Source organism: Leptomonas pyrrhocoris, assembly GCF_001293395.1.
Source record: "Leptomonas pyrrhocoris isolate H10 chromosome Unknown, whole genome shotgun sequence".
NCBI lineage: Eukaryota > Euglenozoa > Kinetoplastea > Trypanosomatida > Trypanosomatidae > Leptomonas > Leptomonas pyrrhocoris.
Genome location: NW_015438394.1, coordinates 1 through 14624, shown reverse-complemented (window position 1 = coordinate 14624; position 14624 = coordinate 1). Strand labels below are relative to the sequence as shown.

Below are 14624 nucleotides of genomic sequence, written 5' to 3'. Positions count from 1 at the left end.
GGCTTCTTTGTGGCTGCATTGGAGTGGAAGCCGCACGTGCAACCTCCCCAAGTACGAGTACGGGGTCAGAGGGCGTCACAATGACTGAAAGTAACAACTTGCGAGTGCTTCCGCGGCTTTTCGAAGCATCAGCAAATTCATGGTGGTGATTGAAAAAAGCACATCTTCGCTGTACATTCACTTTCACTGGGTGGCGCATTCCCGCGCAATTTCCAGCTCTGCAGTTTTTCGTATCCAACTCTGTTTTCTGCGCCCACCTCCGCCGATTGCGCTCGCTCGCATCCAATTCGGCGCAACACACACACGCCCCCCCACACACACATACCCTGCAGTAAAGAAGCAACGGTGTCGCGCCTCTGCCGTCTTCTGCCGCTCCACATTTGTGAACGATGCGGCTTTTCTGCTCCAGAAAGTTGGCCCCTGCGGCTCTCGCCACGGCCACGATGACGCCACGCCGCGCTTTTCACGCGCAGCACCGCACCCCCGTGCTCCCGCAGGTGCACGTCGCCGACCCGCTGCCCTCGCAATGCGTCCACGTCGGCTACCTCATTCACCGCAACCAAATCGTAAAGCACACACCGCACCCGCTGGAGGTGGAGATGGGCTACCTGCTCGAGCGAGAGCACCAGCGGTACAGCCGACACGAGTCGACCGAGTCCGCCACCGCGTTCTTCGCCAGTCGAGGGCAGTCGATGGACGTCCTAAACCGCACCGATGCATCTCAGATTAGAGGCAACTTTTTCGGTCTAGAGTTGTATCAAGACGCCACGAAGGTGATTCTGCAGCGCTACTCGCCTGAGAAGCGGGTGGCGGCGGCGGACGCGTGGAGTCCGTCGGCCCTCAGCGACCACCCCCCGCCGCGCCACACTCTCCATCGAAAGATGGACGACTTTCTTTACCTCATTGTGCAGGAGGCGGAAAGTGGGAAGTGGGCAATCCCGCACACGGCGCGCAAAGACGACGAGTCGCTGCGCATGACGGTCGACCGGGCTCTGTCCTCGCACAACGCTGACGGCCTCGAGTGCTTCCTCTGGTCCAACGCCCCTCAGGCGACGGTGGTGTTGGAGGAGGAAAACACGCGTCTGTTTGTCTACTCCGCCACGTACCTATCCGGGCGGCCGCGGTTCGACTTGTTCGAGCCGAAGCCGCAGGACCACGCGTGGGTGACGCGGCAGGAGCTGCTGCAGTACAGCGATACTTTTAAGAGCACGGAGCTGCTGAAAGCACTGATGGACATCAGCGCGGATAGCACGTTCGAGTCCAGCTGATATGCGATTGTACAGCGAGGAGGACTTTTCGTTTGTGGACCCTTGCACGGGAGCGCTTTGGCTGATACAAGACTCGGTGAATGAGTAGGTGCAGAGTACGGTGCAGCTGCCTCACCATGCCAAGTAAATGGAGAGGTTTTTCTCACCTCCTATCTTCACGCTTCATGCGTAGGCACATCACGTTATCTTCTCCTCTCATGTATTATCTTCATCGCGCTTTCAGAGTGTATTCTGTTGTGTGTGTGTGTGTTGGCTGTGTTGGTGTGTATGGCTGCCGCGCCGGTGGCGGGGCGCTGACGTGTCTGTTGCGTGTCTATTCTGTCTCCACAACCAAATCTCTTTCATCTCGTACGCACAAGCGAAAAGGAATAACCCCCCACGGGCCAAAATTGACGTGATATTTGTCGGCCTGCTTTCTTCGTCCATCAAAAAAGAGGCGAAGATGAAATGCGTGCAGCTGCATCTACATTGATGTAGTTTCAGCCAGCTGCTCTGCACGTACTTGCTTTTAAATTTGCATAATCCGCCTGCTGCGATTCGTTCCTGTGCATTGTGCACGCATGATGATGTCGGTCTGCTTGCTATTCCAAACACCAGTGTCACTGCACCATAGGTTCAACACGTGTAACTCCCTCTTGTCACCTGCTACTCTCTCACGTTACTCCCCCTCCTTGTGCTTTACTCTGCCAGATTTACCGTTGCCTCTGCATCCTTTACGCATCCGCGTGCTCTACTTTGCTTTCTCGCGCGTTCTTTCTACTGTGTTTCATTAAAAAGAGAAAAACTGGAGACATAATTTGGAGTTGTCCCCTCCACCTCTTTCTTTATTTTTTTTTAAAGTATTTTGTAGCTGTCTGTTTTTGGTTTCACGTGTAGCGATTTCTTTGAGGTGTGAAGTGTCGTCGAGGAGAAAACCTTTGCATTCTCTTTTCTTCCGTGTCTCGTGCGTATTTCCATCGTGTGAATCTTCGCGTGCTTCAACATCTATTTCCCGTCTCTGCGCGTCGGCGTTATACAGAGTTGTGTCTCGAGAGTTGCCTACCGCTGCCGCCAACGACACCGCGGGATTGCGTGATTTTCCTCCACATTTCTTGTTTCCTTCGACGAACCGCAGCACACCGCACGTCACGATGGCCAAGGAAAAGCTGAACTTCCGCATTACGGGGAAGAGCATCACCTACGAGGGCCACCGGGAGAAGCGGCCGAAGGATCTGATTGACATCCTGGCAAAGATGGGCGTGAGCGAGGACGTGGTGCTGCCCACCTTCCGCGAGAACATCGAAACGCAGTCGAACTTCACGGATGAGCAGGTGATGGAGATGTACGCCGAGGCAAAGGCGATCCGCGAGGAGAAGAAACGGGGCAAGAACGGTGGCGCTGCCCCTCCTGCTGCTGCCGCCACAACCCCCTCCCACCCCCACACCGGCGCCGGGGAGCAGGAGCAACCGCAGAAGATCACACTGACCTACGCGGGCAAGCAGTTCTCGTACCAGGGCCTGCCGAGCGGCAAGCGCAACGCGGTGATGCAGCTGTTGTCGAAGCAGAAGGACGTGACACCGGAGATGGCGGTGGAGACGTACCGTGCGAACCTGACAGAGGACTCCGCCACGGAGGAGGAGATTTGGGAGATGGTCCAGGCCATGAAGAATAAGAAGAGCAAGCACCACAAGGACGCCAACAGCACGGCCGAGATCGCCACCTCGACGTCGTCGCCGAAGGCGCCGTCACCCGCGTCCGCCTCCGCCTCCGCCTCCTCGCCCTCCGTCCAAGAGAGCAACACCTACGACGCCATCGACGAGCTGGCCGGCATGTCAGTGAAGCAGCGCGACGATCTGAACGATTTCATTCGGCAGGTGCTGGAGGGGCCGACGACGGATGTGGCTGCGCTGCTGCGCGAGGAGCCGAAGCCGCGTCGCGAGGCCGAGGACCACAAGGCGGAGGTGCTGACGGCGCGCACGTCCGGCAAGATCGCTGTGTACCTGCAGGAGGAGAACAACACGAGCGGCACGAAGCTGATCTACGCGACGGCCTCAATGACGTTTGAGGAGTTCCTCGCGGTGGTAGAAAAGAAGTTCGGTCGCAAGATGGTGCTGTCCTTCTACGAGGGCGACGACGTGATCGAGCTGGATGACGATGACGTGCTGGCTATGTACCTTGAGATGGTCGTGAACGGTGATCCGAAGAAGCTGCGCCTTATCTGCTCCAACCCAGACACCCGCGCGAAGGAGATTGACGACCAGATCACGGAAAACCAGCAGCAGAGCGTGAGCGCCGTCGGTTCGCAGGTGATCACGACGAAGGCAAAGCCCTACTCGAACGGCGAGCTCACCGTCACGGAAGATCGCACGTATTCCGGCCACTCCCTGGCTGTCTACTGCTGCGCCTTTGCACCGAAGGGCGACCTATTCGTCACGGCGAGCCGCGACCGCTCTGTCCGCGTGTGGAACGTGCGCACCGGCAGCTGCACGGTGATGAAAGGCGGCCACAACGGCTTCGTGCTGTCGTGCGATTTCTCGCCGAAGGGCAACCGCGTCGTCTCCTCGTCCGACGACCGCACGATCAAGCTGTGGAACACGTCGTCGTTCAGCAAGATTGCGACGCTGAAAGGACACGAGGACAAGGTGTACTGTGTGAAGTACAACCCCAGCGGCGAGTACATCGCTAGTGCGTCGTGCGACCACACCGTGCGTGTGTGGAACGCGGACACGCAGTCCAAGCTTGTCACGCTGAAGGGCCACACGTTGGCTGTGTTTTCCTGCGCCTTCAGCAACAGCGACAACGGCAAGTACGTCGTGTCCGGTAGCGACGATCGCATAATCAAGATCTGGGACTGGGCGGCTGGTAAGGAGGTGAAGTCGCTCGTAGGCCACATCGGCACTGTGTGGACGGTGGCCTTCTCACACAGCGACAAACTCATCGTGAGTGGCAGCATGGACTACGAGCTGATGCTGTGGAGCGTGGAGACCGGCACGCGTCTGCGCTCGATGGAGGGCCACAAGACTTCCGTGCACCACGCCCTCTTTTCTGAGGACGACAAGTACATCTTCTCGTGCGCGCGTGACTGGAGCGTTATGGTGTGGCGCACCCAGGATGCGGAGCACGTAGAAACCATCACTGGCCACCTCAGCACCGTGTACCACATGGACATCAAGGGCGACAAGCTGTTGACATCCTCGCTGGACGACAAACTGAAGCTCTGGTCCGTGAAGCGCAACTAGGCACGAAGGTCGCCCCTGGCATTTAGCCATCTCTTCGCGCCGGCCTCTTCGCTTCCCCATCTGTGCGCTTGAAGCCAAAGTGAAGACAGAGTAACAGTCAATTTTGGCCGTGTTGAACGCAAAACAAACACCTTTCTCTTTTCCTCGAGCTTTCCGTACTCGCCGAGAAGAACAACTGCTCTGGCGTTTCTGTTCTGGGAGGGAGTCTCGCTGTTTTTATCCGTGAAGGCTCTTTTCCTTTCTATTCGCCGCTCTTCTGGTGGCTCTCCATTTGAGGTCCTCTTTGTATCTTCAGCTGTTGCGTTGTCGCTCGTCGATCTGTTTTTCCCGCTTGCGCCTTTTATTGCTGTTATTTATCATCGCGCTAGCAGGCCTTTCCGGCATCTCTCCACACACCCAGTATTTTACCGTTGCGACGCGGAAAGCGGCTCGAAAGGGGTACCCTGTCAGAGACTCTTCGGTTATGCGACTGCAAATGCGCCTCGCCGGCTGCGTTGATCGCGTCTACCCGGGAGCGTCTTCGTTTTATCATTGTCCTGTTTTGAATGTCCTTTCTTGGTTATTTGTTTTCGCTGTCCATTGATGTGTGCAGCGGTGCGTGCGTTGCCAAACAAGCGCACCCAAGCCTCACCGTGGTGTGAAGCGCAGAGGCACACACTTTCCCTTTCCTACTGGCACTTCGATGTAGCGCGCGCTCTGCGACGGCGGAGCACATCTGTCGAAGGCACTTTTCTGCCTTCAAGCTCAACAGAGAAGGCGGAGTGAGTGCTGCGCGTCTTGAAGCGCTTTTGAGGCAACTGCTTCGGATTCTCCGTGCCAAAGTAGGAAAGACGCAAAACGCGATGAAAGCCAAATTGCATGATACAACAGGCATCACGACTCGGTGGCTGTGCCAGAGAAAAATAAAATGGAAGAAAAAGTGATCAGCCGCATGCGCGATGTCATGCATTTTAAAATTCACACCTTCGCAGCGTTCTGCGGCGTCGCACGGCAAGCCACTGCATATTTTTGTTCGACGTATTACTACTGCTGCTACGATACGAGACAGAAGAAAACGCCACAGAAAGCAGCTGCCCGCATACGCTTCTTTTTGCTGCCTGATTCAACCATTTTCCTTGTGCAGAGGCTACCCCATAGTATTCCTTTTCCAAACACAATTGTTTCCTCCTTTCGTTTCATCGTATATGTATGTATGTATGAGCATTACTACCTGCCAAACATAAAAAGTAGGGACAATTTAAGCCTTTTGTTTAGACGTAAGATTCTTCTAAATGAGGAGAAGGAGAAGGAGCTTTATCGAAAGATGGTTGCGATAGCAGAGGTACAAACTTAGTTCGTAGAATAAAGAGTAGCACCCCACGTGGGAGAAGGGACGAATGGTAGTGAGCTCAAAAGTACGCGTGCAGCGGCGGCGCACACGGCTCGATAAGACTACAAGTCTCTTTGCCTTTTTCTTCCTTTTCGCCAGGTATGCTTCCCGTGGCGCGTCTCTCCCTTTTTTTTTCTCTGTGCTTCTGTTTTTCATTAAAACCGAGAGTACTTGCTTTCTTACTGCCGTTTTCCTATTTTTCTTGTTTCAATGCGTCGTCGGTGAGCGCTTCGAAATCACTCCTATTTCTACCTAACAACAAAAGCGGAATTGCACGTGGAGAGATATCAGGTTTCTTCGCTTCGGCCATGTTTCTTTTCCTTCTGTTCTTTCTCCTCTGTCCGTTGACGGGCGTTGTTTCCAAGGGCTAGATACAGCTTAAAAAAAAAGATTGGCGAGACTCGTGGTTCACGCCCACACAAACGTACACGCACACGGACATTCATACATCGTATATGAAGGGCACGGGTTGCACTTGTTGTGTGAGTTTCCTGAGTATTTTCGTCCCCCCTTTCCTTTCCTTTTTTTGCTTTTGCCGAAAGTCCTCAAATAGTGCTGTGAGCGGCCTACAGGCTTTACTGTGTTCGGAGGAAAACCCTCCCGGCGTACTTGCCTTTTTTTTTTCTCGTTCGCGGGCGGACGAATCTACTTTTCATTTCTATTGATTTGTTTGCGTGCGTGTCAGCGTTGACGGAGGATTTCCTGGGGGCCGCGATTGTTGCCTGAGCATGGAGGGAGGGGTATAATGATTCTCGTCTTTTTTCTCTTTATCATTGTTAAGCACGTCCTTCTCCATCAGCCGTGGCGCTTGCGTTGTTTCAGTTGTACTTCATGCGATGTTGTAGTTGTGCCATATCTTTTTAAATGAGGCGATTTCAATTGTAATGCAAATTGAGAAATCAAAATAATAGCATCCGTATTTGATGTGAGCGTCCACAGCACAGAGTCCGACATCCGTTTCAAACGAGAGGATGTCTTGAGCGCAGTGGGGAAAAAGGTAAGGAAAGCGAACTGCGTCCTCGCCTTTATGCGTGCGTTTGTCCACGGGAATGCAAACTACAGTGCCTACTGTTCTTCCACGCTTTAAGAGGTGAAATGGACTTTTTGGTGTTCTTCGCATGTGCGAGGTAAGTACGTAAGGTGATTTTTCAGTCGGTGGCAATGAAACGACCGTGTGGTGCGCTCATGTACGCTGTAACTGTTTTTTCATCCATTAGCTGTGTGAGTGGTTTTTGCTGGGCAAACGCAGGCACACGTCTCTTCCAATAAGTTATTTCTTCGCACCCCACTCTCCATGACTCTCGCCCCTACCCGCTCTTCGGATGTTCATCCCCAACAACGGTGAGCGACTTACTCGGCTCATTCTGTTCCCCTACCTAACCCGCTGTACATAGATCCCCTTTTTTCTTTTAACGCACGCTTGGTCATGCATGGACACGAAAACTACCAAACGTAAAGTGAGATTTAGAAATCCCAACGCCATCGCGCTTACTATACCCGTTCCTTTCCCTTTTACTTCATTTCCTGCCGTGTAAGCCGCTGCTCGTGCCTACCGCAAGCGTGTTCCAGCAGTCTCTGCTGTCTTCGTCTTGTTCAGTGTTTTCGTTTCCTCTTTTCCTCTTTTTCACATACCATCACAACTACTTTCCTTCTTTGAGCTAGGTAGACGCGCATTTTCTTCCGAGATGTTTTCCTCCACGTTGTCGTTTGACGCCCTTACGGCCATCACATCCTTTTATGATCCGACTTCGACTCCGCTAGCCCTCACCGCTGCCTCCCCCGCCACGCGAGAGTCAGCAGAAATGACTGCCTTTGCGGAGTTTCCGCACCGGAGCGCCGAGCTGCTACCCGGGCGGGTGATGTTCGGCCTCGACCCACGAGACGGGGAGCGTGTGGCCGCCATTGGCGATATGCAGCAGTTCGAACGCATGGTGTGGTGGCTGACGCGGCCGAGCAGCGCAGCCGGGCGCCGGCCGTTTCCGCTCCGCAGCGTCCACTTCTGCCTCGACAGTTCCGTGGAGTCGCCAGTAGACGTCGTTGCGCGCGTGCCACTGTGTGCGGCGACGGTGACGAGTCTCAACCTGAACACGCGGTGCGACATGTGCAACCAGATCTCTAGTCTTCGGGCAATTTCGCAGCTGGTGGGACTGCGGGAGCTGCTGATGAAGCACACGACGGTGTCGCAGTCGTCGCGGCCGCTGCCGGTAAACATGACCGACGACCTCCATGCTGTTTTCCGCAACCTGCGCAAGCTTGTGGTGGGGGACTACTACGTGGTGCAGCAGCTGCCTTTGAAGGATTTACACCACCTTGAGGAGGTCGACCTGAGCGGGACGGGCGTCAACGTTGCGGTGATGGAGGCGATTGCGGGCTGCTGCCGCGTGCGCTCGCTGAAGCTGCGCGGTTGCCTCGGCATCGATGACTTTGCTCCATTAGGGGCCCTCACTCAACTTTCATGCCTCGACCTCTCTCACACCCACCTCCGCGACCACGAGCTGCGACACCTGTGCAAGTGCTGTCAACGGCTGTCGTCGTTCGCTCTCAACCACTGCGACGCCCTCGGCAACTTTGCCCCTTTGGAAGAACTGAACCAACTCAGCTGTCTGCACGTCGGACACACCGCCTTCCGCAACTCCGACCTCGAGCGGGTGTGCGTGCTGCCGGAGTTGGCGGAGCTGCACATCGAATCGTGCCGTCTCCTCGACGTCTTTGGGCCTCTCGCCTTCCTGCGGGACCTGTGCGACCTCGACGCACGCGACACGTGGGTGGACGACGCCGGGGTGGTGGCCATCGCGCAGTGCACCAAGTTGCGTCGTGTTACCTTAAGCGGCTGCGCTTCCATCTCGAAGTTCTCTCCGTTGTCGCAGTTGACGCACCTCGAGCACCTCTGCCTGTCCGGCTGCCTTATTGCGGATGCGTGTCTTAACGCGCTCTGCACGCCGATGATGCCGCTGCGCACGTTTCTCCTCAACGGCTGCCGCGTTCTCCGCGACTTTACGCCGCTGCGGCGCCTGCAGCTGGTAGAGGAGATAGGTGTATGCGACACCGCCTTCAATGACACTTCGCTGCAGGCTGTTGCGCAGTGCGGCCAGCTGGCCAAGCTTCATCTTCACATTTGCATCGCTGTCACGTCTCTCTCCCCACTCACGTCATGCGCCCACCTGCGATATCTCGGGATTGGCGGGACACGCTTTTCGAGTGGGTGCTGCGAGGCTGAGTGCGCCGCATTGCGCGAGCGAGGGGTGCAACTCAACCATCAGCTCTTCTTAGTTTCTTCTTTCTGACCTACTCTTGAAAAATGGTTTTCGTCTTGTTTCGCAGCCGCACGTTTTCGCTTTGGTTTTGCCTGTTCATACGTCTGGTTTTTAATTCTTCTGCGAATTCCCAAAGCGCGCTTTTCCTTTTCTGCTGTACTATCATTCATGTTGTAAACAAGGGAATGAGTGTGAGATGCCTTTGTTTTTGTGAACATGAGTGCGGAGCAGGCGCTACGCACAAACGAAAACGTCTCCTCTTGCCATTTTCTTTCTCTTTTCTCGTGTTATTGGGCAAGTGAATTTCCAGGATTGCACGACTCGTTATGTATAAAGTGCAGCCCTGACACCAGTTACCACACACCACAACAAATCTTCTCTCTAGTAAACATCGCCGCATTCAATTGGCAATACAAATATTTACTGACTCTGTTCTGCTTCTGCTTTCTCGCTTCCTGTTGTTCTTTTGCAAGACTTCCAGCTACTTCTTTTGTCTCCTTTTTACTGCCTTTACTGCTTTGTGCGTTAGTTCTTCCCCGTACCTTCTCCTTTCGCCGTCGAGTACGTATTTGCGACGTTTTACTGTTCTACGCGAAAATGAGCCGGAGAGGCTCAGAAAACACTGCGTTAGTGCGTATCGCGATGGGGAAAACGGAAGCGCAAAAGAGGGATGTGAAAACCAACAAGCGCTGGAGGCCTTGTGGCCGATTGTACCTTCTTCAAAGAAGAAAAATTTATGAAGTGTCAAACCCTCAACTTGACTAAGCGAGCCTTCTCAACTGCCTGAAAGAAGCCACAATATATGCGCGACTTCTCACTCTGATTCATTTTCATCTAACATCCCTTCTCTCCTCTCCCCAACACAACCCCATTTGCGTGTGCAACGTTATGTGACGCTTTTCGCTGCTCCGTATCCCTCTCGATGACGCTCAGATCGCCCTCTACCGCGTTCCTGCCTCTCCTTTCCCCACGAAAACTACTTTCTACACCCTAACAGTTCTATCAAGATGGCCAAGGGAAAGCGTTTCGCTGATGCCAAGGGCAGCCAGAAGCGCCAGAAGAAGGTGCTCCGCGACAACATCCGCGGCATCACCCGCGGCTCCATCCGCCGTATGGCCCGCCGTGGTGGCGTGAAGCGCATCTCGAGTGAGATCTACGAGGAGGTGCGCCGCGTGCTGAAGGCCTACGTCGAGGACGTCGTGCGCTCCAGCACCGCGTACACCGAGTATGCACGCAAGAAGACGGTGACGGCGTCGGACGTCGTGAACGCGCTGCGCAAGCGCGGCCACATCCTGTACGGCTACGCGTAAACGGAGCCTGTCGTCAAGCGTGGCACGCACCCTGCTGCCCAGCACATCCCCTATAGATTCTTCTTTTTCCCCTTCATTTTTTTCCTTGTTTCCACTGCCTTCCTGACCTTCTACCCTGAGGAGAGACGATAGAGAGAGAGAGAAAAAGCAAAGCCCCAAAGCGTGTTATATCGAAGTGGCGTGACCGAGAGTGCGGATAAAGTACTGTTGGTACTGCACAGTGTAAAAGAGAAAAAAGGACAGCGCCATTTTCTTCTGCAAGGTGCGATCGGTACCACAACAACTGTGCGATCACTTGTTGCATAAAGCACTGCCCCCCTCCCGTGGAGGCGCTGCACCGCTGTCCCTCTTCCGCCTTCTCTATCTCCCTTCTTTGCCTTTTTTTTTGTGCACGCGCTTCCGCATTTTATCCTGACCCCTTTATCAATTGTAATTCTGCAAGACGTTCATCAAAGTGTCGCACCGGCAATCACATAAGCACGCTGACCTACAGACAGATAAACACGTACTGTTTTGTTCGCTTAACCATTTCCCGCCACTTACGATGCTCGCAAAAGAGAAGAGTATTGATGTTGACGCGAGCTCACGGTGCTCAAACACCACATCGATGAAGCTCTCAACGAAAACACCACCGACAGAAATTGACAAAACCGCGGCAGTTCTCTCGGGCACGGTCCTCAGCTCACAGATTGACAACGACAATCCTTTGAGCGCTCCATTTCCATATTAATCGTTACCTCAGGAACACCCTGTGCCCCATAGCGGGTACGTGATCGCTTCGCTCGCGCTCACCGCCATCGCTGCCCTCCTCTCTCTTGGATCCATCGTCGTTGCCGCCGTTGTGATCAGCCGCGAAACGAAAGATGAGTCAGCTGACAATGACACCTGGCTTGTCGGCGGGGTGTATGTTATCTTCTACGCCATCACCGCCGCGGAGAGTGGCCTCTGTTTGATTGCCATGACGGCGTGCTTTGGTCTTGTGCTCAACCACAAAACACATCGTTTCCTCATTCGCAACCCGACAAATCGCGCCTTTGTCTGCCTCTGCGCTGCCGTTTTTCTGCTCTTTGTTTTCTGTGTGTAGACCATCGTGATACATATTCTGTGCGCCGATTGGGATCCCAAACGTGTGCCGTCTGCCGGCCTGTGCACCATACCCTGCGTCCGAGCAGTTGCCTTGCTGTCTTTCTTCGCCGTGCTGGTCGCCAACTCAAAGGTGAGCCCGCGTGATCCTCTGATGTAGACATCTAATGCGCTTCATTTCCCCTGGTTTCGTTGTGACTGTTACAAACAAAAGCACATACCTACTGTGGAAAGCTCTTTGTTTTTAACGGGTTTCTTTCTCTAACGGCTACCTACGTCCACTTTTTGATTCCTTCTTCATGTTCCACTATTACTTGTTACGCTTTTTAAGATAATCGATAAACTGCAATGCATCCCGTGCCCTACTGTGGAGTCGAACATAGATCGTCTTCCTTTTGTTTTCTCCTTGCTGTACCGTATGCTGTATTTCTGCCTTCTATAAGTGCAGGCATTTCTCAAAACTTTCTTTCCGTTGTTCACCTTGCCGGCGCTTTGCGGGTAAAGCGATGTAAGCGTTTGTGTAGTTGAGCAGGCTTATCTCATCGCCGTGCTGGTACGGACGCAAAAACGAAGCTTCGGTTTTTTTTTGTAAACATGGATGCTCCTCTGATTGTCAGCATAATACGTTTGTTTTTGATTAATAAAGTTTTTGACATGAATCCAAAAAACAAAATGCACAGAAAGTCTTGGAGTGTTGAAAGGCGGAATAAGGTCACACGACGTACTCTCACAAGTACGAATACACCGCAGCAAGATCCTATTACAAGCAAACGGTGTCGTGTGGTAACTTCCCATTTGCAATGCTCGTGCGTGTAAGGGACAGAGGTTGGTGCTGTGGAATTCCTGGTAATGTCATCTTTCACGTCATTCTGCTTTCTGCACTGTTGTCTCCCCACTCTTCTCTCGTCCAATCTTGGCCTCTTTTCGTCTTGCCTTACGTGCATGTCGCCCTTACAGCAAAAACTACCTTCAAGAGTGCTGAGATCGCAGGTGAAGGACGTAGCGCACGGTATTGTCTCTTAGACGGCATTAAAGCTGAACACTTTGTGTTCCCAGGTGCTTCCACCGAGGCGGGTGCTTCGTCGAAAAGGAATGAAGTGAGGCAGCGCTTTGAACCCACAGATGCGCCGTAGTTGTCACCTACAACGGTAACGCTGTCCTTTCTTTGCCGCGTTAGCAGGCAACGGATTAGAGCCATACGATCATCGAGCAACTCTGCTCTCCTGGTACTGTGAGTTATTATAGTCCCAGTTGCTGAGAGCTGCCTAGCGGGGAAAGTGTGGTGCCACAAAAGGGGATAGTAGATGAAAAGAAAAGCGGACTCCTGCGCATTGATGTGCTTTGCGTTAGAAAGCGGTGGAAACCAGACAGAAGTGACTCGAGCATGCCGAGTGCAGCGTCGCCGTTGTATCACAGCTCTTTCCTTTCTATATTACTTGGTAGTGGATTGTCACTGCCGCACTCTCAGCGCTGCTTTACATTCTCTGAAGAACAGAGCAAGAGGAAGAGGGTGGTGTACGGTCCTTCTTTGGCCAGCATGTAGGTGTGGATTCAAGGGGACCCAGGGGCCTTTTTTGCCGTCTTTATGATCCGCTTTGTAATACATAACACTTGATTGGCTGAAAGAAGAACCATCTGTTGCAACGTTGCCAGTCCTCTTCCCTGTAGCAATAGAGAATGTCGGAACGGTTGATCTTCCGAGACTTGAAATCTTAAGAAGAAAAATACACATCTGAAGTGAGGTGTTTGATACGGAGAGAGAAGGAGGTGACGATAATTGACGGCAGGCATTTGCGCTCAAAGAGGAGGGAAGCGGAAGAAAAACAAGATTTACGGGACCACACAAGAGAAGAACGACTAAATATAGCTGTAAAAGGAAAGAAGATGCGACTGAGAAAACGGAGTGGAAAGAGGGAGAAGAATTTGAGATAAAGGCGCGAAAACAAGAGAAATTAAAGCAGTCACGACAATGATTCTGATTGCTGAGAACTCCAAGTGGCTCCCGCTGAGCAGGTGCACCGTCAAGGCGTCCTCTATCTTTCAAGCATTGTCGTGGAGTGTTGCGTCGCCGGAGCGCTGATAAACCACTGCATCTCGCGCAAGAGCTCCTTCTGCGAGGAAATAGCACCGGCGCCGTGGAAGAGGCAGAGGGCGTGGGCGTGGTGGTGTGTGGCGGGCTCTTCAGGTGCCGGACGCGACGCTGTCTACCGCTGCAGCACCATTCCACCGTGCCGAGGGGCCAAAGAACGTGCGGCAGCTGCCCACCAAGAAGATGCGACTGCAGCAGCAACGGTGGCTTCCTGCTGAACGGCGGAGTGTCGCAATGTCACGTGCTCAACACTCCGCACACCGCGCCAGCTCGGACGTGGTGAGCCCACCGCTTCCTCAACGCTCGCACGGCAACAGCCAGAGGAGACGAGCAGGGGTGAAGAAAGGGTACGAAAGGGAGCTAACTCTTGTCGGAAGTTTGTTGAGAGGCAGGCGGACGCCACCACGATAGCGGAGGTGAACAGAGCACCAGCGCGACAGAGAGGCATGTCATGACGAGGGCTGCGACAGTTGCGGCGATGTCTGTGCCATATGTGGTGGTGGTCGACTCGAGGGCCTGGCCACGCCGAACACAACACGGCCCTCTGCACGGCATGAGAGCCGGACCCTTTACTGAGCGAACAGGCAGGCGAGCAACGTGTACAGGGGGGTAGTGGTCCATCTGTGGGCTGTCCCCTTGCTGGAGACGTGTGACGATGGCGATTCCCACGGCTTAGGGGTAGCCGCTCTGGGAGTGCTGTGAGTGCGGCCCAAACTGGGGAATCTGCCGCTGTGCACCGTGCGGGGGACGCTGATACTGCTCCGTCTGGTGCGTGTGTGTGGCCTGCCGGTGAGTGGCTGCGTGTGGTGTATGACTGGACGGGTGTGCTGTGGGGTGAGCGTGCTATAGAGGGCTCTCTGCCTCTGAGTGTGTGGGGCTGTAAGAGACGGAGGGGGCAACATAGCGTATGTACATGGAGGTGTGGCGTGCACAACCTGCCGTCTTGTGCTGTGTGCGTTGGTGTTGGGACTGCCGTGGTGTAGGAAAGGGCGGGGTTAGGGTTAGGGTTAGGGTTAGGGTTAGGGTTAGGGTT

At 53.9% G+C, this 14624-nt stretch overlaps 5 protein-coding genes across 5 annotated transcripts; all 5 read left to right on the top strand.

The window, feature by feature from the left end:
• Nucleotides 1-389: 389 nt before the first annotated feature.
• Nucleotides 390-1268, top strand: ABB37_09966 (putative mitochondrial hypothetical protein; the record flags this gene model as incomplete). The annotated part of the gene is made up of 1 exon (XM_015809646.1): nucleotides 390-1268. The coding sequence occupies one exon, from the start codon at nucleotides 390-392 to the stop codon at nucleotides 1266-1268; it is 879 nt and encodes a 292-aa protein (XP_015651686.1).
• Nucleotides 1269-2398: 1130 nt separating this feature from the next.
• ABB37_09965 (hypothetical protein) lies at nucleotides 2399-4486 on the top strand (the record flags this gene model as incomplete). The annotated part of the gene is made up of 1 exon (XM_015809645.1): nucleotides 2399-4486. One exon carries the CDS (start codon nucleotides 2399-2401, stop codon nucleotides 4484-4486), a length of 2088 nt encoding a protein of 695 aa, XP_015651685.1.
• A 2762-nt stretch (nucleotides 4487-7248) lies between these two features.
• On the top strand, nucleotides 7249-9139 carry ABB37_09964 (hypothetical protein; the record flags this gene model as incomplete). The annotated part of the gene is made up of 1 exon (XM_015809644.1): nucleotides 7249-9139. The coding sequence occupies exon 1, from the start codon at nucleotides 7541-7543 to the stop codon at nucleotides 9137-9139; it is 1599 nt and encodes a 532-aa protein (XP_015651684.1). The 5' UTR covers nucleotides 7249-7540.
• Nucleotides 9140-10041: 902 nt separating this feature from the next.
• On the top strand, nucleotides 10042-10419 carry ABB37_09963 (histone H4; the record flags this gene model as incomplete). Its single annotated transcript, XM_015809643.1, has 1 exon — nucleotides 10042-10419. Exon 1 carries the CDS (start codon nucleotides 10117-10119, stop codon nucleotides 10417-10419), a length of 303 nt encoding a protein of 100 aa, XP_015651683.1. The 5' UTR covers nucleotides 10042-10116.
• Nucleotides 10420-13774: 3355 nt separating this feature from the next.
• ABB37_09962 (hypothetical protein) lies at nucleotides 13775-14002 on the top strand (the record flags this gene model as incomplete). The annotated part of the gene is made up of 1 exon (XM_015809642.1): nucleotides 13775-14002. The coding sequence occupies one exon, from the start codon at nucleotides 13775-13777 to the stop codon at nucleotides 14000-14002; it is 228 nt and encodes a 75-aa protein (XP_015651682.1).
• Nucleotides 14003-14624: the final 622 nt, after the last annotated feature.